Consider the following 24,840-nt stretch of genomic DNA (forward strand, 5'->3'; position numbering starts at 1 on the left):
ACAGTTAACGTGTCAATATTTTATTACTGAAAAACAGCTTGGATAAGAGCAATAACTGGGTAACTAAATGAAATTACTTTTCATTGGCTAAATATTTTGTGGATTGTTGCATTCTTTTAATTTTTAGTATGTTTTTAGTTGTCATTGGTGCTTTAATTTTGTGAAAAACAAATTGTATTTGCATATGAGCAAATGATTGCATTCAAAGGTTCTGCAGTCAACTTCAGAGAATGTAACATTCATTTGTATAACCATCTGTGTTTTTGTAACAGAATGCATCCAGTCCTTGGCTACCTCAGCATACCACTGTGACCTCAGCTGACAGTCTGGGGTTACTGAGCCACATCCCTGTCCGCCCTGCCAGTGCTGAACCTCATCGACGCTTGAAATTAGCCTCTCATTCTAGTCCACCTTTGTCAAAGGCAACTGTTGATCATCAGAAAGAGTAAGCGTTCCCTTCTGTGACACAATTAAAACATTTTGGGAGTGGTGCTAAATAGGAGGATAGAATAATTGCCTGTATTTTGCTGTCAGCAGTAAACAGACAGAGCTAGCCATTCATTACATTTAGACTGAGACTTCCAAATGGCCTTTGCACTGCAACCTGCAGTAGAGAGCCAAACTAGCTTGGTATCATTCGCAGGAGATCTGGACTTGTGTGACCAGGACAAACAACAGCATGTCTCCTTAACCAATTGCTGAGAAACACAGCCTAAACAAGGAAGTGTAAGTTAGAATGCCAAATAATTCACTGAGGACGGAAGAAAAACAAGGAAATAAAGATGGAATTGAGAGAGAAATAGATGAAAGAGACAAATAACAAACTTTAAAGAAAGTTATCTGAATTCTTAATACCTTCAATAATTAATATCAGAAGGAATGGATATCAGATTTTTAAAATTTTAGTGCTAAGGAGATTGTTTGGCAATGATTCACTTTTAGCATAGCGTAAAGTTCACTTACACAAGAACAGGAAACCTTTATTTTTTTCTCTTGTGCCTCGTGGGTATGTATCCAGCTCAGGCAACTTCTTTATGACTGCTGTGTCTAACTGCATATGTGGCACTGACGTTGCTGTCCTGTTTTACTCCTTAATAATGTTGACCAGGGCAGCATGGTGGTGTAATGGTTAGTGCTGCTGCCTCACGGTGCCGAAGTCCCAGGTTCAATCTCAGCTCTGGGTCACTGTCTGTGTCGAGTTTGCACATTCTCCCCATGTTTGCGTGGGCTTTGCCCCCACAACCCAAAGATGTGCAGGGTAGATGAATTGGCCACGCTAAAGTGTCGCTTAATTGGAAAAAATGAATTGGGTACTCTCAATTTATTATTTTTTAAAAAATAACGTTGACCACTTATAACCTCATAGTAGGTAATTTCTCGTGCAACATCCGGACAGTTTCTCTACTGGATAATAGCATCAATGGATCCTTAAAAGTGATTTTTTTTCCTGAATAAACTGATTATCTGGTGATAATCACATTGTTTTTTATGTGATCTCATCGTGTGAAAATTGGCTCCTGCATTTCCTCTATTACAGCAGTGTCTATCTATACATTAGAAGTACTTAATTGGCTGTGACATGCTTTGGGATGACCTAAAATCATGAGAGGTGCTATATGAATGCAAGTTCTTTATTTCTACGTGGAAACGTTATAACATGCTAGGTGCAATTCTCCCCAAAAAATATCATTTTGGGCGGGTTTTGCGGGTGATTCCCGCCGGGTTTTTGGCCATGATCCAGACCGGTATTCACTCACACTTAATCATTTGCTTGGAGAGTTTCTCACTTGAAAATCCTACACTTCTGCAGTGCGGAACTAAAGACGTTGGCAAGACTGGCTCCCAGAGATCGGGCGCCATTTTTAAAGAGTGCCAAGATCTCAAATTGAGGTTGAGGGTCTCCCACACACACCCATTCATGGACATCTTGATCCCCGCAGACATGGGTGACACCCTAACCCTCAACATTCTTCTCTCACTCTCTCTTTCTCTCCCTCTCTCTCTCTCGCGCTCTCTCTCTCTCTCTCTCTTCTCCTCCCCCCCCCCCCTCCTCCTCCAATTAGTAAAAGTCCTTGTGAAACATTCCCTCTCCGGCCGACACACACTCACTGTCACATCACCTAGGCATCTGGGTGACCCGATTCTACACCCATCTACCCCCCCCAAAGTGTGGTCGCTGAGGGCCCCCCACCTTTAAGACCCCCCCCCTTTCATGCGCATGGCCACCTGCAGGCCTCACCCCTTAGAAGTGCCAACTTAGCACCTGGGCACCACTAAGGTGCCGGGTTTGTCCGTCCCCAGCCCTGTCCCTGACCACCCAGGGGCTCCACATCAGGTCTCTGGTTTTGGAGACCAGTACTAATTTGCGCCGCCCTGAGGCGCGACCAGTGACTACCGTGAGCCGGGGGATTGCAGCGTTAAATGAGCTGTGCATACTTAAATTACACAATGGCTCATTAAAAGAGAGTGCAGGATCCAGATTGTGTCGACTTGGGTGTCTCAGTTGCGTCACGTTTGCGCCTGGCGCAAAACCAGTTTTTGGCCTCCCACTATGCACCTGGCAGAATGGGATCAGCACTGGGCACAGCATGGTTGGAAAATCACACCCACTGGGCATCATTCTCCAACCCCCCCCCGCTGGGTCGGAGAATGGCCGTTGGCCGCCGTGAATACCGCCCCCGCCGAAGTCTCTGGTACCGGAGATTGGGCGGGGGCGGGAATCGGGCGGCGCCGGTTGGCGGGACCCCCCGCTCAATTCTCCGGCCCAGATGGGCCGTAGTCCCGCCCAGAAATTGCCTGTCCCGCCGGCGTAAATTAAACCTGGTATTTACCGGCGGGACCAGGCGGCGTGGGCGGGGTCCTGGGGGGGGCGCGGGGCGATCTGACCCCGGGGGGTGCCCCCACGGTGGCCTGACCCGCGATCGGGGCTCACTGCGCATGCGCGGGAAACTTTCAGCGGCCGCTGACGCTCCCGCGCTTGCGCCGCATTTCCGCGCCAGCTGGCGGGGCAACAAAAGCCATTTCCGCCAGCTGGCGGGGCGGAAATCACTCCGGCGTCGGCCTAGCCCCTCAATGTTGGGGCTCGGCCCCCAAAGATGCGGAGCATTCCGCACCTTTGGGCCGGCGCGATGCCCATCTGATTGGCGCCGTTTTTGGCGCCAGTCGGCGGACATCGCGCCGTTGGGGGAGAATTTCGCCCACTATGTCTGTAAACTGTCAAATACAAATTCTGTATGCAGTGTGGCACATGGATTCATTCTCAATTGAATTTCAGTATTGCTGCATTAGATAAAAAACTAAGATGTGTTTTGAAGTCAAAATATTTCTTACGTTGTGCCTTTCAGTATTCGTAACCAAATAGTTAAGAGAAATGATTGTGGCAAGTTGAAAATGCCATTTCCATGATACATGAAGATTACTTCTGTAAAACACCGTGCATAATTTTTAAACTTACTGTTTTCTTTTTTTTAAATAGAGAAATTGACAAGATAGCTTCAGGTAATTCCAAACATTTGGTTACTGCTGCGCAGATGAAACTTGAATTTAACCATGATAGACATTCACATGGGCTGGAAAGTCAGCTGGCCCGAGGGTTTACGAGCACTGCCTTTTGTCAGAGTAAGGAGACAAGATCACCCCAAGAACAAAGTGAAAGTCACAACAAATACAATGAAGAGAGACGTCGGATTCTGCAGGAGAGCATTGAAGTTGCTCGTTTTGCTTCCACAATCAAGATAAATGAAGTTGCAAAAGATGCCTATTCTAGAATACCGTCCTTGCCTGCTGACGGTCCAAAACCCCAGAGCATAAAGCAAGATAGAGAAACAGAACATTGTGCAATAGAATTTTATACATCAAAGAATTCAGTACCTCATTCTATGCCCCAGAGCAACTATTTTACTACTTTGTCAAACAGTGTTGTAAATGAACCACCTAGATTATATCTGTCTAAAGACACAGTACATCCTTATGCTGAGAAAACAAATTCTTCAACACCTACTCTCCTTTCACATAACAAGACTCTGTCCAAACCACCTCCACTTATTAAACATCATCCTGAGAGTGAAGGGTTAGTTGGCAAAATTACAGAACAATTTTCCCACCAAGTGACTTCTCAGCCTACGAGCTCAAATAATATTGACCACGGGCGGACCAGGGAACAGTTATCAATTTCACCCTCAAACCCTCTGAGAGGTATGCCATCTTTACATAGGGCTCCAGTTTACCAGTCTTCATCTCATCACGTTACAGAGCGCAGAGAAGGTAATTATCGCAATCTATCTCCACCAACCCTAACTCCAATACAGCCTGTAAATGCTGCTAAGATTTCTGAACTGCAGAAACCTCCAACTTTACTACCAGAGCCAAGGGCTGGAGGGAAAATATGTGTGCATAATCCTGCAATTGCCTCACTTGACGTCTGGAAAACTGGTAAACCAGTTTGCCACTTGGAGAATAAGTGCAAAGTTGCCCCAGCATCTGTTATTGTAAAACCACATTCCATTGCTAGACAAGAAAATAAAGTAGAAATGCAAACCAACTCAAAGCACTCTGGAGGAGAAGGTTTGTTAATGCAATCAAATCCAGTAGATGACCTTAAAGCATCTAAAATCAAAGAAGTATGGAGAACCAATTTGCCTACTGTGAACTTGGACACTACAGGTGCAGAGCATGAAAAAAACTTTAAAGCTTTACTTCCAGACAACAATTCCAAATCTGTGGCTGTCACCAACTTGTGCAATAGCAGGACTGACCCCTCAGCTTCTGCAGCCCCAGAAACTACAATTTTGAGTGGCAGTGAAACAAATGTAACCTATTGTTCCTCCTACACTACACTCACTAACAGTGTAACAGGACATGTTGCTCCCAAAACTTCAACTCATTTCGGATCACAGATACAGGAATGCAGGATTAGTACCACATCCACTGCCGTTCTTTCAACAGCTACTGCCAGAACAGGAAGCGCTACACAGAATAACACTGGAGTCTCAAATACAATTGATTATTACCAGCTGAAAAAGCACAAGGCAGCGCTGGCTATGGCTCATTCTGGAAGCACTACTGCTCATAGCATTGAATCGGCAAGCCCTAAAAGTGAAAAAAGTGCAGCATCTCTCTCTCCTAATAATACTGGAACAATAGATGTACCCTGTAAAGCAAATTCTGTCACCAATGGTCAGACTATTCAATCTAGTTATCATACAAAACTTAAAAAAGCCTGGCTAACTAGACACTCTGAAGAAGATAAAAATACAAGTAAAGTGGAAAATACAGAAACCACAGGGAAAGACACAAAGAACTTAATTCCAGTTCATCCATTAGCTTCCACATCAAATGATGTGCACAAAACAGGACAATCTGAGGAAGAGAAAAATGAGCAGGAAGAAAGAAAAACGAGAAGAGGAACAAAAAGAATTTATGAATCTGGATCTGAAAGTGATGCTTCAGATGAAAGTGAAAATAAATCTGAGCATAGGGTCAAACGAAAACCTAAGCCAACTTATAAAAAGAGGCAAAATGACTTGCAAAAGCGAAAGGCTGATACTGAGAAAGAAGAGGAGGAAGTTAAACCTTATAGTACAGTTTACAGAAATACAAAAGAAAAGGAGAAGAATAAAATTAAACTTCAGAGTGGTAAGTACAGTAGATTTCAATTAAAATGTGTAATTTATTCCAGTCAGTTTATGGATTCAAAATATGAACGTGTAAGTAAATTATATGGGAGCATTTGACGGAGTAATTTCCTTTGAAGTTTAAATGTGTAGCGCTGCATGGAATTTATCACTTTTGAAAGTCTATTTGGTGCGACATTAGGTATACAGTGTCCATTAAAATCGACTGAACTGTGTATGCTCGCAATTGGTTGTTCTGGTGAGTTGATAACATAGTACTGTAGTATTGTATAGATATACAATCAAACATTTGAGTGATGTGTTAATCTTTAAGATTTATTAATTTGTTCTTGCGATATGGTTATGCAGACAAGGCGGTATTTATTATCTTTCCTTGCTTTCCCTGAGGATCTTGAGCGTCAGCTGCATAATGTGGCATTGGGGTCACGTGCTGGGCAGATCAGAAAGAAATAGCAGGTCTTTTGCTGAATGACATTAGTGCTTTTATGGCAGTTGGCAATTTTCACAGAACCCCGCAATGCCTTTCCTGGAGATAACGGCTGCATTTATTTTTATCTTGTGTGTTAGAGATCTGACTATTTCACCATGTTTCAGTTTTTTTCCCTACTGTTAATTAATAACTCAGTATGAAAATCTGCTTCAGCCCCAAAACAGTTTCACTCATTAATTGTGTCATGATTCTCATTGAAAATTAAGCAATAGCTTCAACCCATCAGATTCCGGAAAGTTAATGCTAATGTTTTCGAACATTAAATACATACATTGGATGATAACTCTTCATTTGTATTCATGTCAGCCAAGAATCAGTGATAGGCTGCGACTTTGGTTATGACAAATTAGGCAAACTTTCCTTATGTGACTTTGGGTATGTTATTTTTTTCATCATTGCCACCTGGAATGCTAATCCACAGGACAGGAAGATCTCAGATTCAGTCGCTCAGCTGTTCTGAGATGGGTGTTAGTTTTAAAGTTCATATTCCTGACTACCATCAAGCCACTCCCATTGAGAAAGTGCACTTATTTGCATTGGGCTTTGGCCAATGACATTGCCAGACCCTGCTGTAGTACCCACCTTCAGCCAAATGCCCTGTCCGCACTTGTCTCACTTATGTGATCTATTGTTACTTGGGTAAAGTGCTGGGCATTCCGGTGCTGGTAGAACCACGTTTCGCACAAATCAATGCCTTCAGCCAGAGGGCTAAAATATAGGGAATATAATTTTGTTTTTTGAACGTAGCTGTGCACTGTAACTTGCCTTGATTGAGTTAACTCGGTCTACTCCACCTCGAGCACCAATTGTTACCACCTTTTTAAAAAATATGTTTTTGAATACCAAGGGCAGGATTCTCCGGTTGTGCAACTGTGTCCTCCCACCGGAGGTGAATCGCTTCTCGTTTGCACTGGCTTTGGAGTGGCGCCCAGACCTGCTACCATTTTGAGTGGCCGGCCCAATACCGAGCCCCCCCCCCACCCCCCATACCCGCTGATGAATAGGTGCACCCTCCTCCACCTCCCCTCCGCCAACCACAGGAATTGCTGGCTCCCCCCCTCCCCCACAGGACACACGCATGAGGGTGGCCCAACCCTGCCCCGGCCCCATTATTCACCCTTGCCTGAAAGCCAAAGAGCAGTCCAGGCAGAAACAGTGAAAAACCACTGATTTTTTGAGGACCTGTCCCTTGCACATGCTGCCTCAGACAGAGGCATGGAAAGCAGCAGCTGTTAGTTCATAGAAAGACAAAACCACATCTCAAGACTTCAAACCCCCTCGGATCCTTTGATCTGCGAGGCTTCTATTCACCTTTGTGGGGGTCTCTGATGTGGGGGTCTCTGATGTGGGGGTCTCTGATGTGGGGGTCTCTGATGTGGGGGTCTCTGACATCAGGGGGTCTCTGACATCAGGGGGTCTCTGACATCAGGGGGTCTCTGATATGGGGGGTGTCAATGACATGGGGGTGTCTCTGGTAGAGGTCACTGGCGAGGGAGTCTGATGGGAGGGGTGAGGTGGGCAGGATTTGTGTTGGGGGGGGGATTACAATAGACTTACAATAGACTTTATGTTAAATACTTTCCCCTTGGCCCACCATGTCAGGGCCATGCTGGCAAACATTTGCACCAATCCATACGCGTGTGAATTACAGCCGAGAAGACCGGAGAATCACGGAGGAGTGGAAAATCCGTTGTCCAGCCCATTAATCGGAAGCTAATGGGTTCAAATGACCCATTTGCATCTTCCTGCCCGTGCGAGGAGCGAACCTCGATGCCACTGCCAGCGGGGCTCCGGAAGATTGCAACAGCTTTTACCACAATCTCCGCCGCATCAGGAATTCCGCTGCGGGTAGCGGAGAATCATGGCCCAAATATCCACCCCACCAAAACAACTTGCAGAATACTTGGTGATACATTCTTTTTTTTTTTTTTTTTTTTTTTTTTTTTTTATAAATGTTTTATTGAAAATTTTTTCCCAAACAACAATTTTTCCCCTCTTACAAAGCAAACGCAACAATAACAATACAGAAATTTTAAACAATACACAAGTAACAAAACCCTTTTATCTTTGACCTAAACTAAACCCCCCCTCCCCCCCCCCCCCCCCCCCCCCCCCCCCCTCCCCCTGGGTTGCTGCTGCTGGTCATCTGTCTTCCCTCTAACGTTCCCCTAGGTAGTCGAGAAATGGCTGCCACCGCCTGGTGAACCCTTGAGCCGATCCTCTCAGGGCAAACTTTATCTGCTCCAGTTTAATGAACCCCGCCATATCATTTACCCAGGCCTCCAGTCCGGGGGGTTTCGCCTCCTTCCACATGAGTAGGATCCTGCGCCGGGCTACTAGGGACGCAAAGGCCACAACGTCGGCCTCTTTCGCCTCCTGCACTCCCGGCTCTTCCGCAACTCCAAATAGAGCTAACCCCCAGCCTGGTTTGACCCGGGCCTTCACCACCCGCGAAATCACTCCCGTCACTCCCTTCCAATACCCTTCCAGTGCCGGGCATGCCCAAAACATATGTGCGTGGTTTGCCGGGCTCCCGCCACACCTCCCACATTTGTCCTCCACTCCAAAGAACCTGCTCAATCTTGCTCCCGTTATGTGTGCTCTATGTAGCACCTTAAATTGAATCAGGCTAAGCCTGGCGCATGAGGAAGAGGAATTTACCCTGCTTAGGGCATCAGCCCACATACCCTCCTCTATCTCCTCCCCTAGTTCTTCTTCCCACTTTCCTTTTAGTTCGCCCACCGACTCCATCCCCTCTTCCCTCATCTCTCGGTAAATCTCTGACACCTTGCCCTCTCCGACCCACACCCCTGAAAGCACCCTGTCCTGTATCCCCTGTGTCGGGAGCAATGGAAATTCCCTCACCTGTTGTCTAGTAAATGCCCTCACCTGCATATATCTCAAGAAATTTCCCCGGGGCAACTTATACTTTTCCTCCAATGCTCCCAAGCTCGCAAAAGTCCCATCTATAAATAAATCTCCCACCCTCCTAATTCCCAACTGGAACCAGCTCTGAAATCCTCCATCCATTCTTCCTGGGGCGAACCTATGGTTGTTCCTGATTGGGGACCCCACCAGGGCTCCCTGCACCCCTCTCTGTCGCCTCCACTGTCCCCAGATATTCAATGTTGCCGCCACCACCGGGTTCGTGGTAAACTTTTTAGGTGAGATCGGTAGCGGCGCCGTCACCAGCGCCTCTAAACTCGTCCCTTTACAGGACTTTCTCTCCAGTCTTTCCCACGCCGCTCCCTCACCCTCCATCATCCATTTACGTATCATTGCCACATTGGCGGCCCAATAGTAATCGCCCAAGTTCGGTAGTGCCAATCCTCCTCTGTCCCTACTACGCTGAAGGAACCCCCTCCTTACTCTCGGAACTTTCCCTGCCCACACGAAGCTCGTGATGCTCCTGTCTATTTTATTAAAAAAGGTCTTAGTGATTAGTATAGGGAGACATTGAAATACAAATAAGAACCTCGGGAGGACCATCATCTTAATTGCTTGCACCCTGCCCGCCAGCGATAGAGGCTGCATGTCCCACCTCTTGAAGTCCTCCTCCATTTGTTCTACCAACCGTGTCAGATTAAGTCTGTGCAAGGTTCCCCAGCTCCTAGCGATCTGAATCCCCAGGTATCGGAAGTTTCTTTCCACTTTCCTTAGAGGCAAGCCTTCTATCTCTCTACTCTGGTCCCCTGGATGTATCACAAATAATTCACTCTTTCCCATGTTTAGCCTATACCCCGAGAAATCCCCGAACCCCCTCAAAATTCGCATAACCTCTATCATTCCCCCCGCTGGGTCCGACACGTATAACAATAGGTCATCCGCATATAACGAGACTCGGTGTTCTTCTCCCCCTCTAATCACCCCTCTCCATTTCCTGGAGTCTCTCAACGCCATGGCCAGAGGTTCAATTGCCAACGCGAACAACAATGGAGACAGCGGGCATCCCTGTCTTGTTCCCCTATATAGTCGGAAATACTCCGATCTATGTCGACCTGTAACTACGCTTGCCGTTGGAGCCCCATAAAGAAGTCTAACCCAGCTAATAAACCCGTTCCCAAACCCAAACCTCCTTAACACTTCCCATAAATACTCCCACTCCACCCTATCAAATGCCTTCTCTGCGTCCATTGCCGCCACTATCTCTGCCTCCCCCTCCACTGGGGGCATCATTATCACCCCTAATAGTCGTCGCACGTTAACATTCAGTTGTCTCCCTTTTACGAACCCTGTCTGATCTTCGTGCACCACCCCCGGGACACAGTCCTCTATCCTCGATGCCAGTACCTTTGCCAACAATTTGGCGTCCACGTTCAACAATGAAATGGGTCTATAGGACCCGCACTGCAACGGATCTTTATCCCTCTTCAAAATTAACGATATCGTCGCCTCCGACATCGTCGGGGGTAGAGTCCCCCCTTTCCTGGCCTCATTGAACGTCCTCACCATCAATGGGGCCAACAAGTCCACATATTTTCTGTAATACTCCACCGGGAACCCGTCTGGTCCTGGGGCCTTCCCTGCTTGCATGCTTCCCAGTCCCTTAATAACCTCGTCCACCCCAATCGGTGCCCCCAGGCCTACCACCCCCCGCTCCTCCACTTTCGGGAACCTCAATTGGTCCAGGAACTGCCGCATCCCCTCCTCTCCCTCTGGGGGTTGAGACCTATACAGTTCCTCATAGAAGGTCTTGAACACCTCATTTATCTTTCCTGCCCTTCGCACCGTGTCTCCCCTTTCGTCTCTAATTCCTCCTATTTCCCTCGCTGCTGCCCTCTTTCGCAATTGATGAGCCAACAGGCGACTCGCCTTTTCCCCATATTCATACCTCCTCCCCTGTGCCTTCCTCCACAGTACCTCCGCCTTTCTGGTGGTCAGAAGGTCAAATTCCGTCTGGAGTCGTCTCCTCTCCCTGTACAATTCCTCCTCCGGGGTCTCTGCAAATTCCCTATCCACCCTTAAAATCTCCCCCAGTAATCTTTCCCTTTCCTTGGCCTCTGTTTTCCTTTTGTGGGCCCCAATGGAGATCAGCTCTCCTCTGACCACCGCTTTTAGTGCTTCCCATACCACTCCCACAGGGACCTCGCCGTCGTCATTGACCTCCAGGTATCTCTCAATACACCCCCGCACTCTTGCACACACTCCCTCATCCGCCATCAGTCCCACATCTAATCGCCAGAGTGTTCTCTGCTCCCTTTCCTCTCCTAATTCCAGGTCCACCCAATGTGGGGCATGATCCGAAACCGCTATGGCTGAGTACTCAGCTTCTTCCACCCTAGAGATCAACGACCTTCCCAAAACAAAAAAATCTATCCGGGAGTACACTTTATGGACATGGGAGAAGAAGGAATACTCCCTAGCCCTAGGTCTAAGAAATCGCCATGGATCCACTCCCCCCATTTGGTCCATAAACCCCTTAAGTACCTTGGCCGCTGCCGGCCTTCTTCCGGTCCTTGAGCTGGATCTATCTAGCCCCGGGTCCAGCACCGTATTAAAGTCCCCTCCTAAAATCAAGTTTCCTACCTCCAGGTCCGGTATACGCCCCAGCATCCGTCTCATAAATCCCGCATCGTCCCAGTTTGGGGCATACACGTTAACCAACACGACCTCCATTCCCTCCAGCCTGCCACTCACCATTACATATCTACCTCCGCTATCTGCTACGATGTTCTTTGCTTCAAATGCGACCTGTTTCCCCACCAAAATGGCCACCCCTCTATTCTTTGCGTCCAGTCCTGAGTGGAACACCTGTCCCACCCATCCTTTCCTTAGCCTAACTTGGTCCGCCACCTTTAGGTGCGTCTCTTGGAGCATAACCACGTCTGCCCTTAGTCCTTTCAAATGCGCGAGCACTCGGGCCCTTTTTATCGGTCCGTTCAGGCCTCTCACGTTCCACGTGATCAGCCTCACTAGGGGGCTACCTGCCCCCCTCCCGTGTCGACTAGCCATTACCTTCTCTAGGCCAGTCCCATATCCCGCCTCCGCGCTCCCGCTCGCTCCCCCAGCGTCGCACACCATCCCCGCCCACCCACTCTTTAGCCATTTCCTTTTGGATTTCCGCAGCAGCAACCCAGTTGTCCCCCCCCCCCTTCTCCCTCCCTCCTCCCCTCCCCGCTAGATCTCTTTCTAGCTTGATTGCTCCCCCCATATTACTTCCGTAAGTCAGCTGACTTCAACTGACCCCGGCTACTCCTGCTCACTCCTCGACCTCCCCATGTGGGGAACTCCCATCCGCCTTGCGCCTGTCTTCCCGCCTTATTCTTTCTGGTGCGGGAACATCCCTTTACCTGACCCGCCTCTTATGGCGCAGCTCCCTTTCCCCTCCCCCTCCCCTTCCCCATTCTCCAACTATGTCCCGTCTTTCCCCCCTCACCGGCGCCCACATTTCCCCAATGTCTCCCCCTTCCCTGTTTACTTCTCAATTAACTTCCACCGTAACATTAACAATAACATTTCCTGCAGCATCAGTCCCTCAGTTCCGATCCAATTTCTCTTCTTTGATGAAGGTCCATGCTTCCTCCGCCGTCTCGAAATAATGGTGTCTCTCCTGATACGTGACCCATAGTCTTGCCGGCTGCAGCATCCCGAACTTCACCTTCCTTTTATGCAACACCTCTTTGGCTCGGTTGAAGCTCGCCCTCCTTCTCGCCACCTCCGCACTCCAATCCTGGTATACCCGTACCACTGCATTCTCCCATCTGCTACTCCGCACCTTTTTAGCCCATCTCAGGACCTCTTCTCTATCCTTAAGGCGGTAAAATCGCACGATTATCGCCCTGGGTGGTTCTCCCGCTTTTGGTCTTCTCGCCGGAATCCGATTTGCCCACTCCACCTCCAAGGGGCCCGTAGGGGCCTCAGCACCCATCAGTGAGCTCAGCATCGTACTTGCGTACGCTCCACAGTCCACTCCTTCCACACCCTCAGGGAGACCCAGTATCCGAAGGTTCTTCCTTCGCGCTCCATTTTCTAGGGCTTCGATCCTTTCAGTACACTTTTTATGAAGTGCCTCGTGCGTCTGTGTCTTAACCGCCAGGCCCAGGATCTCGTCCTCAATATCTGTCACCTTCTGCTCCACCACACGGAGCTCTGTCTCCTGGGTCTTTAATGTCTCCTTGAGCCCCTCAATTGCCTGTAGCAACGGGGTCAGCACCTCCCTCTTCAGCAGCTCCACGCACCGTCTCACAATTTCATGCTCAGGCCCCCATGTCGCCTGCGCTTTCTCCGCCGCCATCTTGTACTTCTCTCTTTCTGACCCTTTGGTCGACGATTCCTCGCGCTGCAGCCGCCGCCGCCGTTTTTTTCCTCCTTCGTTTGGGGGGGACTCCCTTCTCACACGCCCCACACCGGGTTGCGTCGTCGAAAAATTCCCCGTTGAGGCTCTTAAAAGAGCCCGAAGGTCCGTCGGAGCTGGAGCCGCCGAAGCGTGCGGCTAGCTAGGCATCACCGCAACCGGAAGTCCCTTCAGTGGCCTTGATGAGGTCTTTTCACAGTTGTTCCCTCTGCTGCTAGAATTCACCTTTGATACAGGCCCTCAGGTCAGCTTGCAGCTTTAAGCTTGCCCTTCCCCCGCCTGCATGCTGGAAGAGGCCCTGTTTATCCTGTAGTTGCAGCCAAATCTTTCACTGTTTCTGCGTGTGTCTGGCAACCAAGAGACATACCATTCCTGGGGGACACTGTCGGGGGAATATTGCCGCCTTCTTCCCACACCGGGAAATGTCAAACAAATGCCGTGGGGGCCCTGTAAAAGAGCCCAAAAGTCCGTTCCAAGCAGGAGCTGCCGAATATGCGACCTAGCTCTGCATAGCCGCACCCGGAAGTCGTTGGTGATACATTCTTGCATTATGGCTTGACGTTTAGAAATGTGGAACCTTCTTGAAGGACCTTGCAGGGGCTCAGAGCAACCTGACTGGATCCTGATTGTAAGAATGCTGGTGTTCAATATTTCCTAGCATAGAGAAACCTACGAGTCAATGGCCTGAATACTTATTGGTGGGAGCATGTTTGTGAAAGTGTTGGATGTAACCTGGAAATGAAAGGAAAGCAGAGGACCTGCTAAATTAAAAGGCAAGAACTCCATGTCATTTTAAAAAAAAAATTCTACCTGTGGATGAGAAATCATGCAGTCGATGGCTACAAGTGTGGACAGTCCCCATTAATCTGGGAAGAAGAGATGCTTTGCAAATAATGTGAAGAATGAGCGCAAGGTTTAGCAAAGATCGTTGGTCATAGAGGGGTGTTGAGCAGAATTTACGGGATAAACCACGGTCCGACCACCGACCTGGAGCGAGGGAAAGGTTGCAAGGACTAATGTCAGCTGATCATACCAAATTATTTATTTGGGGGCTCACTGCAGGGGAGCACTGCTGCTCATTCTGGCTCTCAAACAGTGTGATGGAAAACACTTATCCACTTGACCCAGTCATTCCTTTCTCCATTTTGCTGCCAAAGCCTTGGGAATCCTGTTTCTGGCATTAAATTTAAATCTAAATCAAGCTCTGAACAACAACGAGATTAATTTTAAAAAATCATTCTTGAGATGTGTGTATGCTGGAAAGGAGAGTATTTTATTGTCCATTCCTAATTGCACTTGAGAAGGTGCTGACATACCACCTTAAACTGCAGCAATCTGTGTGGTTTAGTTACATCCACAGTGCTAATAATATGAAGAACTGTCCTATCTCTTAAAGCTGCATGCAATCTGCCATTGCATTGCATGATTTCAAATTTTTATTTGCCAATGATAGGAAGATTAATATTACTCCCCACTATTGCAGTGTATTCCTGGCCAGCCTTTCATCTTCACAAAATGGAGTTACTCATAACCTCTACTATCCACACCCTCACTCTCTACCAAGTTCCATTCACCTCTGCTGTACTCGCTGACCTAGTTGGATCCCATTCTGGCTTTGCTTCCATTTTAAAATTCATATCTATATCTTCAAATCCGTCTGTGGCCTCACCCCTCCCTATGTCCGATATTCCTTCAGTTCTACAACCTTCCAAGAACTCTGTTCCTTCAATTCTGGCCATTTGTGCATTTGCTTTCCTTTGCTCCATCGTTGTCAGTGGCTAGACCATAAACTCGTTCGTCCCGTGGGTAGAACGTGGGTTTCTGCGTGGGTTTCCTTCTGATGCTCCGCTTTCCTCCACAGTCCAAAGATGTGCAAGTTAGGTGGATTGTCTGTGCTAAATTGCCCTTTGTATCCCAAAAGGTTAGGTGGGGTTACTGGGTTACGGGGATAGGGGGTAGGTGTGGGCTTAAGTAGGGCGCTCTTTCTAAGGGCCGGTGCAGACGCGTTGGGCTGAATGGCCTCCTTCTGCACTGTAAATTCTATGATAATCTCAGTGCCTCTCCACTTCTGTCCTCCTTTAAGACACTATTTAAATTCTATGGCTGGATTCTCCAAAAATGGGGTATGTCCCCACGCCAGTCAAGGACGATTCTCTTATCTGCAGGGGGCTGGCAGGGCCCCGGAGTGCTTCTCGCAACTCTGGCTACGGATACGGGTCCCCGCACTTCTGGTTGGGAGTCCGCTCATGCGCACGGCGGCGGCCTTAGGCGGCCGCGCCGTGCGCGATGGCGGACTCAGACCACGGATCGACATCGAGAATGTATGCCCCACCGAAATGGCACGTGCCCACGGATCCGAGCTGCCCGATCGCTGCCCTGGCCATCCATGAGGCCCCCTCTGGGTGCTAGATCCCCCCCCCCCCCCCGCCCCTGGGTCCGCAGCCGCCACCCGAGCTTCCCGATGGACAATACGTGGTTAGAACTATGCCTGGAGAATTGCTGAGGGAGCCTCTGTCAATGGCCCCCCAGCCGCACCGTGTAATCCGCGTGTGAGCGACTCTCCAAGGACCAGAGAATCGCGGGAGCGGCGCCGGCTGTGATTTCTGCGTAAAGATCGATTCTCCACCCCCGTGCCAAATGCAATTTCGGCACGGGGGTGCGGAGAATCACGTCCCTCATCTTTGACAAAGCCTAGAGGAGGGGCAGGTGGCGGGGCTGGGGGCGCCGGTTGGGTTGGAGGAACTGGTCAAGGGACTGGGGAGTATGCAGGCGGGGAAGGCACCAGGGCCAGATAGGTTCCCGGTGGAATTCTATAGGAAGTACGTGGACCTGTGGGCCCGCTGCTGGTAAGGACTTCCAACGAGGCAAGGGAGGGGGAGGGTCCTGCCCCCGACAATGTCTAGGGCGCTGATTTCTCTAATTCTGAAGTGGGACAAGGACCCTGTACAGTGTGGATCGTATAGGCCAATTTCACTCCTTAATGTGGATGCGAAACTGCTAGCAAAGGTATTGGCCATGAAGATTGAGGACTGTGTTCCGGGGGTCATACACGAGGATCAGACGGATTTTGTGAAAGGGAGGCAGTTGAATACCAACGTACGTAAGCTCCTGAATGTAATTATGATGCCGGCGGTGGAGGGGGAGGCGGAGATAGTGGCTGCTATGGCCGCGGAGAAGGCCTTTGATAGGGTGGAGTGGGGTACCTGTGGGAGGTGTTGAGGTCTGGATTCGGGGAGGGGTTTGTCAGCTGGGTGAGGTTGCTGTACGAGGCCCCGGTGGCGAGTGTGCCCACGAACAGGAGGAGGTCGGAATATTTCCAGCTATACCGAGGGACAAGGCAGGGGTGTCTTCTATCCCCCCTGCTCTTTACGCTGGTGATTGAGCCCCTGGCCATGGCTTTGAGGGAGTCTAGGAACTGGAGGGGTTGGTGCGGGGGGAGGGGGAGGAACACCGGGTATCGTTGTATGCGGACGATCTGCTATTGTATGTGGCGGACCCGGTGGGGGGAATGCCGGAGGTGATGTGGATCCTTAGGGAGTTTGGGGATTTCTCCGGGTATAAGCTCAACATGGGGAAGAGCGAGCTGTTCGTGGTGCACCCGGGAGACCAGGAAAGGGAGATTGGTGAGCTTCCGCTAAAAAGGGCAGAAAGAAGTTTTAGATACCTGGGGGTTCAGGTGGCTAGGAGCTGGGGGGCCCTGCATAAGCTCAACTTAACGAGGCTGGTGGAGGAAATGGAGGAGGAGTTCAAAAGGTGGGATATGCTGCCGCTCTCCCTGGCGGGTAGGGTGCAGTCGGTTAAAATGACGGTGCTCCCGAGGTTTTTGTTTTTGTTTCAGTGCCTCCCCATCCTGATCCCTAAGGCCTTCTTTAAGCAGGTTAACAGGAGTATTATGGGGTTCGTATGGGCGAAGAAGACTGCGAGGGTGAGGAGGGTGTTCTTGGAGCGGAGCAGGGACAGGGGGGTTAGCGTTGCCAAACGTATGTGGGTACTATTGGGCTGCCAACGTGGCGATGATATGTAAGTGGGTAATGGAAGGGGAGGGGGCGGCGTGGAAAAGGCTGGAGATGGCATCCTGTGTGGGCACGAGCCTGGGGGCACTGGTGATGGCACCGCTGCCGCTTCCTCCGACGAGGTACACCACGAGCCTGGTGGTAGCGGCGACCCTCAAACTCTGGGGGCAATGGAGACTCCATAGGGGGGCGGTGGGGGCTTCGGAGTGGTCCACGATACGGGAGAACCATTGGTTTATCCCGGGGAAAATGGATGGTGGGGGGTTCCTGAGTTGGCACAGGGCAGGTATTAGGAGGATGGGGGACCTGTTCATAGACGGGAAGTTTGCGTGCCTTGGGGAACTGGAGGAGAAATTCAGGCTCCCCCCTGGAAATGCTTTCAGATATATGCAGATATCGGCTTCATTAGGCGGCAGGTGGTGGAGTTTCCGCTGCTGCCGGCGCGCAGGGTCCAGGACAGGATTCTTTCGGGGGTGTGGGTTGGAGAGGGTAAGATCTCGGCAACTTATCAGGTGATGCAGGAGGAGGAGGAGGCCTCGGCGGAGGAGTTAAAAGGTAAGTGGGAGGAGGAGCTGGGGGAGGAGATTGACGAGGGTATGTGGGTGGATGCCCTGGGAAGGGTAAACTCTTCCTCCTCTTGCGCGAGGCTCGGCCTGATACAATTTAAGGTGCTGCACAGGGCACACATGACCTGGACAAGGCTAAGCCGTTTTTTGGGGAGTGAGGACAGATGTGCGAGATGTCCGGGGAGCCCAGCAAACCACACCCACATGTTCTGGGCATGTCCAGCGTTGGAGGAGTTCTGGAGGGGTGTAGCGAGGACGGTGTCAAGGGTAGTGAATTCCAGGGTTAGGCCTAGCTGGGGGCTCGCAATATTTGGGGTGTCGGACGAGCCGGGAGTGCAGGAGGCAAAAGAGGCCGGTATTCTGGCCTTTGCGTCTCTGGTAGCCCGGCGAAGGATTCTGCTTCAGTGGAAGGATGCGAGGCCCCCAAGCGTGGAATCCTGGATTAGTGACATGGCAGGGTTTATTAAATTGGAGAAGGTGAAATTTGCCTTAAGGGGATCTGTGCAAGGGTTCTTCAGGCGGTGGCAGCCGTCCCTAGACTTCCTGGCGGAGCGTTAGGAGATGGTCAGCAGCAGCAACCCGGGGGGTGGGGGGGAAGTTCGTGTCTGGTAGGGGATGCACTATTGTTTACTGTTTAATGTTTATTTGTTTATCTATGCACTTTTGGTTTTGTTGTTTTATTGTGTGTGTAATTGGGGGGGGGGGGGGGGGATTCTATTTTTTTGTTATAATCTGTGGAAAAATTTGAATAAAAATTATTTTTAAAAAATCTTTGACAAAGCCTTTGGTCATCTGTCCAATTATATCCTTTATTTGGTTCAATGGCAAGTTCTGTCTGTCATTCTGTGAGGGGCTCTTGGACATTTTAATGCATTAAGTAATGCGATATAAATGCTTCTTGTTGAGTCTAGTTTAATCCCAAAAGGATGAAAAATATTTACTGGAATGTTTTTGTGAAGATGTAGCAACTAAGTCTTGAAGCAGCTCAATTTATATGCCAGCAACAACGTGTCCTCCACAAGTTCCTCCTTGAGTTCAACAGCTCTCCGAATCTTCTGACGTTGGTTCCATTTGCTCAATGTACAGTTTGCTGACTGGCAATGTCTTTGTCCTACCAGTGCCTACTTAAGTCCCCATAGCCTTTTTATGCTCTATGTTTTGATCCTGGTTAATTTTAACACACAACCTCAATAGAAAGTTGCTCACAAATCTGAATGAAGCCATTAACATGAAAGTAAGTAAGATTCGTGCTATACAGCAGCTAGGCAATAACGATCTCCAACAAGAGGGAATCTAACCACCTCCCTTTAACATTCAACGGTATTACAATTGCTGAATCTCCTACCATTAATATCCTGGGGTTACCATTGACCATAAATTGAACTGGGCCAGCCATTTAAATGCTGATAAGATCAGGTCAGAGGGAAATTCTGCAGAGAGTAACGTACCTACTGACTCCCCAAAGCCTGGCCACCATCTACAAGACACAATTCAGTCGTGTGATGGAATATTTCCCACTTTCTGGATGAGTGCAGCTCCAACACAAGAAACTCCAGGACAAAACAACATGCTTGATTGGTCCCACATCACATCTTAAAAATATATTCCCTGCACCACAGATGCACAATGACAACCAGTGTGTACCATCTGCTAGAGTCATTGCAGAATCTCATCAAGGTTCTTTCACCGGCATCTTCCAAACTGACAACCTCTACCATTTCAAAGGACAAGCACAGCAGATGAACATCACCATCAGCAACTTCCCCTCCAAGCGACACACCATCCTGACTTTGAACAATGTCACCGTTCCTTCACTGTCGCTTGTTCAAAAACCTGGAACACTCTTCCTAACAGTATTGCAGCTGTACTTACATGAGATGGACTGCGGTGCTTCAAGAAGATGGCCCACCATCACCTTCTAAGTCAGGGATGGGAAACAAATGCTGGCCTTGCTAGGATGCCCACATCTCATGAAAATAATAAAATATGTATTTTCTCGTGGAGCAACGCAATAACATGCCTGTCACCAAACCCCCAATTGGAACCTTGTTTAGCACTGTGCCCCCAGCCATTGAAACCTTATCTGAGGAATCGGTAAATAACTTAACTCTTGTGTTCAGTAGCCTGATTCCTACCAACACCTATGAAGCACTAATCCTGGTTGCACCATCTCAGGACCTTTGCCTTGGTACCTGTACACAAGCAGATGTGGAATTATCCAAAATAAGAGATGTTCCAGCTGCAGAAAGTTTACCCAATGCAGGCTCTTTGAGCTAGCTCTTTGTGCATTTCCAAGAATTGCTTTCGTTATCCAGTTGTTTCATTTGAATGTTAAGCTGACTCACTTTGTGCCACACACATCAAACGAGATACAAGGGTTACTTGTGTGTTGGAGATTACTTTCTTGAACAAGAAAGGATGCCTTCATTCACCTTGTGACATTAGAAGCATAATTTGGAAATAATTATTTTTTAGCACTCAGATTGGATAGATTTTTTGCTGCACTTTCCAGGTTTATAAATACTTTCTACTCCTACATCGACCTGTCAACTTCGAAGTACGGATACATTTTGTCACTTGGTACTCCAGAACTTGAGTACTGCTGAAAAAAAGCCATGCTGTTGAAGCTTTCCATCTAGCACTCATCGGGATAGAATCAAGGATACCAAATGTTGGTATTCCTGTGTCTCTCCTGATGAGAGCAAGATGAAAAGTTTCGATAGCTTGTGTATTTTTTTTAAGGAAGATAAAATGTGCCAGGTTTTCGTGCTGCCAGATTTAAACCTGTAAGTTAATTGGAAAAGTATTTTTACTCAATACTGTTGTCATCCACATTAGATGAAGCTACTACTTCAAATCATTCTTACAAGGTGTAGAAAAAGGACATTACGTTAGTGCTCGTTAAAAGAAATGAGTCTGATTTCTCAGGTTGTCAGTTCTTTGGAGGGTTAGGTGATTTGCTGAATAAGTAAAGGACACCCAAAGTGAGTTACCTACCTTTTGAGTAACTAGAATTTTGTGAGTTCTTAACCATGCCGCAGTCTTCAATACAATTATTCCACTTTTGCAGATGGTTTACCACGGTCAGTGTTGAAGGACTGGCGAAAAGTTAAGAAGCTGAAGCAGACTGGAGAACCTTTTCTGCAAGATGGCTCATGCTCTGAGATTGCACCAAATCTTCAGAAGTGTAGAGAATGTAGGATGGTACGTTATCGGAAGAATGAGGAGTTCAATCAGTCAGCTGTATTCTGCAGATTCTACTACTTCCGCCGGTATGTAAATATACGTTCGGGTCCTAGGTAACAAGTTGATGGTGTATCTATATTGTGCAAGCCTTTTGAGATGTGAAATATTGTTTGGTTCAGGTCAACAAATAATCAAACTAACTTTATAATTTTGAGAGATTGCGTTAAGATCTGCAGAGCCAGAGTAGCTAATTAAGAACATTAGTTGAAGAATTGGTACTTCTAGGTAACATAATAATTTGGAGGACAGAAGTGGTGCGACCAGGAGGATTTGTGCAGCATGCATGATTTGAGGTATTCCAGATCCACACGGTCTGAGAAGCACAAATGAACAATGTTATCGGAGGGTTGTGCTTCTTGGGAAGAGTAATGCTCAGTTCCAGATCTAGTCGGTATAACTCCCATCTACCTGAGGTCTTAGACATGCAGCAAATCCATTGACTATGGGATAGTTTCATATGAGGTACTTTTACTGATGGCTGTAAAGACAAATTTGTGTGATGCAGTTTCTGTCATAAGTGCTGCATATGAGAGGTTATCAGGTGCTATTGTCGGTTGTCATTTTTGGTTTTGGTGTCTGTTGTCAATCTGCAATCGCCACTGATTGTCATGCTTGCCTTAAGTCATGTCGCCGTTTCTCTCAGTTTTTGGCTCATGTCTCCTAGAAGCAGAATTAGGCCATTCAGCCCATGAGTCTGCTCCGCCATTCAATCGGGGGCTGGTTTAGCACAGTGGGCTAAACAGCTGGCTTGTAATGCAGAACAATGCCAGCAGAGCGGGTTCAATTCCCGTACTGGCCTCCATGAACAGGTGCCGGAATGTGGCAACTAGGGGCTTTTCACAGTAACTTTATTGAAGCCTACTTGTGACAATAAGCGATTATTATTATTATGGCTGATATTTTTCTCATCCTCATTCTCCTGCTGTCTCCCGAAAACCCCTGATCCCCTAATTAATCAAGAACCTATCCATCCCTGTCTTAAAGACACTCAGTGATTTGACATCCACAGCTTTCTGCGGCAAAGAGTTCCACAGATTCACCACCCTCTGGCTGAAGAAATTCTTCCTCATCTCTGTTTTAAAGGATTGTCCGTTTAGTCTGGGATTGTGTCCTCTGCTTCTAGTTTTTTCTACAAGTGGAAACATCCTTTCCACGTCCACTCTATCCTGAAGTTTCAATAAGATCCCCCCTCATCCTTCTAAATTTCAATGAGTACATACCCAGAGTCCTCAACCGTTCCTCTTATGACGAGCTGTTCATTCCAGGGATTATTCTTGTGAACCTCCTCTGGACCCTTTGCAAGGCTAGCACTTATTTCCTCAGATATGTAGCCCACAACTGCTCACAATACTCCAAATGGGGTCTGACCACAGCCTTATGCAGCCTCAGAAGTACATCCCTGGTCTTGTATTCTAGCCCTCTTGTCATGAATGCTAACATTGCATTTGCCTTCCTAATTGCCGACTGAAACTGCACATTAACCTTAAGAGAATAGCGAACATGGACTCGAAGTCCCTTTGTGCTTCTGACTTCCTAAGCATTTCCCCATTTAGAAAGTAGTCTATGCCTAAATTCCTCCTTCCAAAGTGCATAATGTCACACTTTTCCACGTTGTATTTCATCTGCTACTTCATTGTCCACTCTCTTAACCTGTCCAAATCTTTCTGCAGTCCCCTTGCTCCCTCGATACTACCTGTCCCTCTACAGATCTTTGTATCATCTGCAAACTTAGCAACAGTGCCTTCAATTCCTTCTTCCAGATCATTAATGTATATTGTGAAAAGTTGTGGTCTCAGCACAGACCCCTGAGGCACACCATTAGTCATCGTTTACCATCCAGAAAAAGACCCCTTTATCCCCACTCTTTGCCTTCTGCCAGTCAACTAATCCTCTATCCATGCCAGGATCTTACCCTTAACACCATGGGCTCTTAACTTATTTAACAGTCTCCTATGCGGCACCTTGTCAAAGGCCTTCTGGAAATCTAAATAAATCACATCCACTGGTTTTCCTTTGTTTAACTTCCTTGTTACCTCCTCAAAGAACTCTAACAAATTTGTCAGACATGACCTCCCTTTGACAAAGCCGTGCTGACTCAGTCCTACTTTATCATGCACTTCCAAGTATTCCGCGATCTCATCTTTAATAACAGACTCTAAAATCTTATCAATGACCGAAGTCAGGCTAACCAGCCTATAATTTCCCGTCATCTGCCTCCCTCCCTTCTTAAACAGGGGTGTTACATGAGCCGCTTTCCAGTCCTCTGGAACTCTTCCTGCCTCCAGTGATTCTTGAAAGATCACCACCAATGCCTCCACAATCTCCTGAGCTATCTCTTTTTGAACCCTGGGGTGTAGTCCATCCAGTCCAGGTGACTTATCCACCTACAGACCTTTCGGTTTTGTCAGACCCTTCTCCTTAGTGATGGCCACTGCACTCACCTTTGCCCCCTGATTCTCCTGGAGCTCTGGCATCCCACTGGTGTTCCACCGTGAAGACTGATGCAAAGTAACTATTCAGTTCGTCTGCCATTTCTTTGTTTCCTATTATTATTTCTCCAGCCACGTTTTCCAGTGGTCCTATGTCTATTTTTGCCTCTCTCTTACCTTTTATATATTGAAAAAAAACTCTATCTTCTTTTACATTACTAGCTAGCTTGCACTCATATTTCATCTTCTCTCCCCTTATTGCTTTTTTAGTTGTCCTCTGCGCGCTTTTAAAGGCTTCCCAATCCTCTGGCTTCTCACTAATCCTCACCACTTTGTATGCTTTTTCTTTTGCTTTTATGCTGTCTATGACTTCCCTCGTCAACCATGGATGCCTTGTCCTCCCTTTAGCATGTTTCCTTCTCCTTGGGCTGAATTTCTGCTGTGCCTCCCGAATAACTCCCAAAAACTCCTGCCATTGATGTTCCACTGTCTTCCCTGCTAGGCTCCTCTTCCAATCAGCTTTGGCCAGCTCCTCCCTCATGTCTTTGTAGTTACCCTTATTTAATTGTAATACCATTACATCTGATTGCAGCTTCTCCCTCTCAAATTGCAGGGTAAATTCTATCATATTGCGGTCACTACTCCCTAAGGGTTCTTTCACCTTAAGTTCCATAATCCAGTCTGCCTCATTACACATCACCAAATCCAGAATGGCCAGTTCCCTAGTGGGCTCTACCACAAGCTGCTCCAAAAAAACATCTCTTAAACATTCCACAAATTCCTTTTCTTAGATCCACTACCAACCTGATTTTCCCAGTCCACCTGCATATTGAAGGCCCCATGATTATTGTGATACTGCCTTTTTTACATGTTTTTTCTATCTCCTGATTTATTTTCTGCCCCACCTCCTGACTGCTGCCTGTACATAACTCCCATCAGGGTCTTTTTACCGTTGCAATTCCTCAACTCTACCCACAGAGATTCTATGCCTTCTGATCCTATGTCGCTCCTTGCTATCGATTTAACTTCATTCCTTACTGACAATGCAACTCCGTCCCCTTTACCCATCCGCCTGTCCTTTCGATAGGACACATATCCTTGTATATTTAGATCCCAGCCCTGATCCCTTTGATCGTGTCGGCATATGAAAATAGATGTTTTGGATAGCA

The 24,840-nt window shown here is 47.8% G+C and overlaps 1 protein-coding gene across 6 annotated transcripts in view; it reads left to right on the top strand.

Moving 5' to 3' along the window:
- Positions 1 to 24,840, top strand: part of jmjd1cb (jumonji domain containing 1Cb) — a 592,917-nt gene that overhangs the window by 495,315 nt on the left and 72,762 nt on the right. For all 6 annotated transcript variants that reach the window (XM_072478811.1, XM_072478812.1, XM_072478817.1 and 3 more), the window contains 3 exons: positions 273 to 445; positions 3,476 to 5,634; positions 21,067 to 21,268. In XM_072478811.1, the coding sequence (XP_072334912.1) occupies positions 273 to 445; positions 3,476 to 5,634; positions 21,067 to 21,268 (2,534 nt within the window). The remainder of the gene's footprint in view (positions 1 to 272; positions 446 to 3,475; positions 5,635 to 21,066; positions 21,269 to 24,840) is intronic.

This window comes from Scyliorhinus torazame, chromosome 16 (genome assembly GCF_047496885.1).
Source record: "Scyliorhinus torazame isolate Kashiwa2021f chromosome 16, sScyTor2.1, whole genome shotgun sequence".
Classification (NCBI taxonomy): domain Eukaryota; kingdom Metazoa; phylum Chordata; class Chondrichthyes; order Carcharhiniformes; family Scyliorhinidae; genus Scyliorhinus; species Scyliorhinus torazame.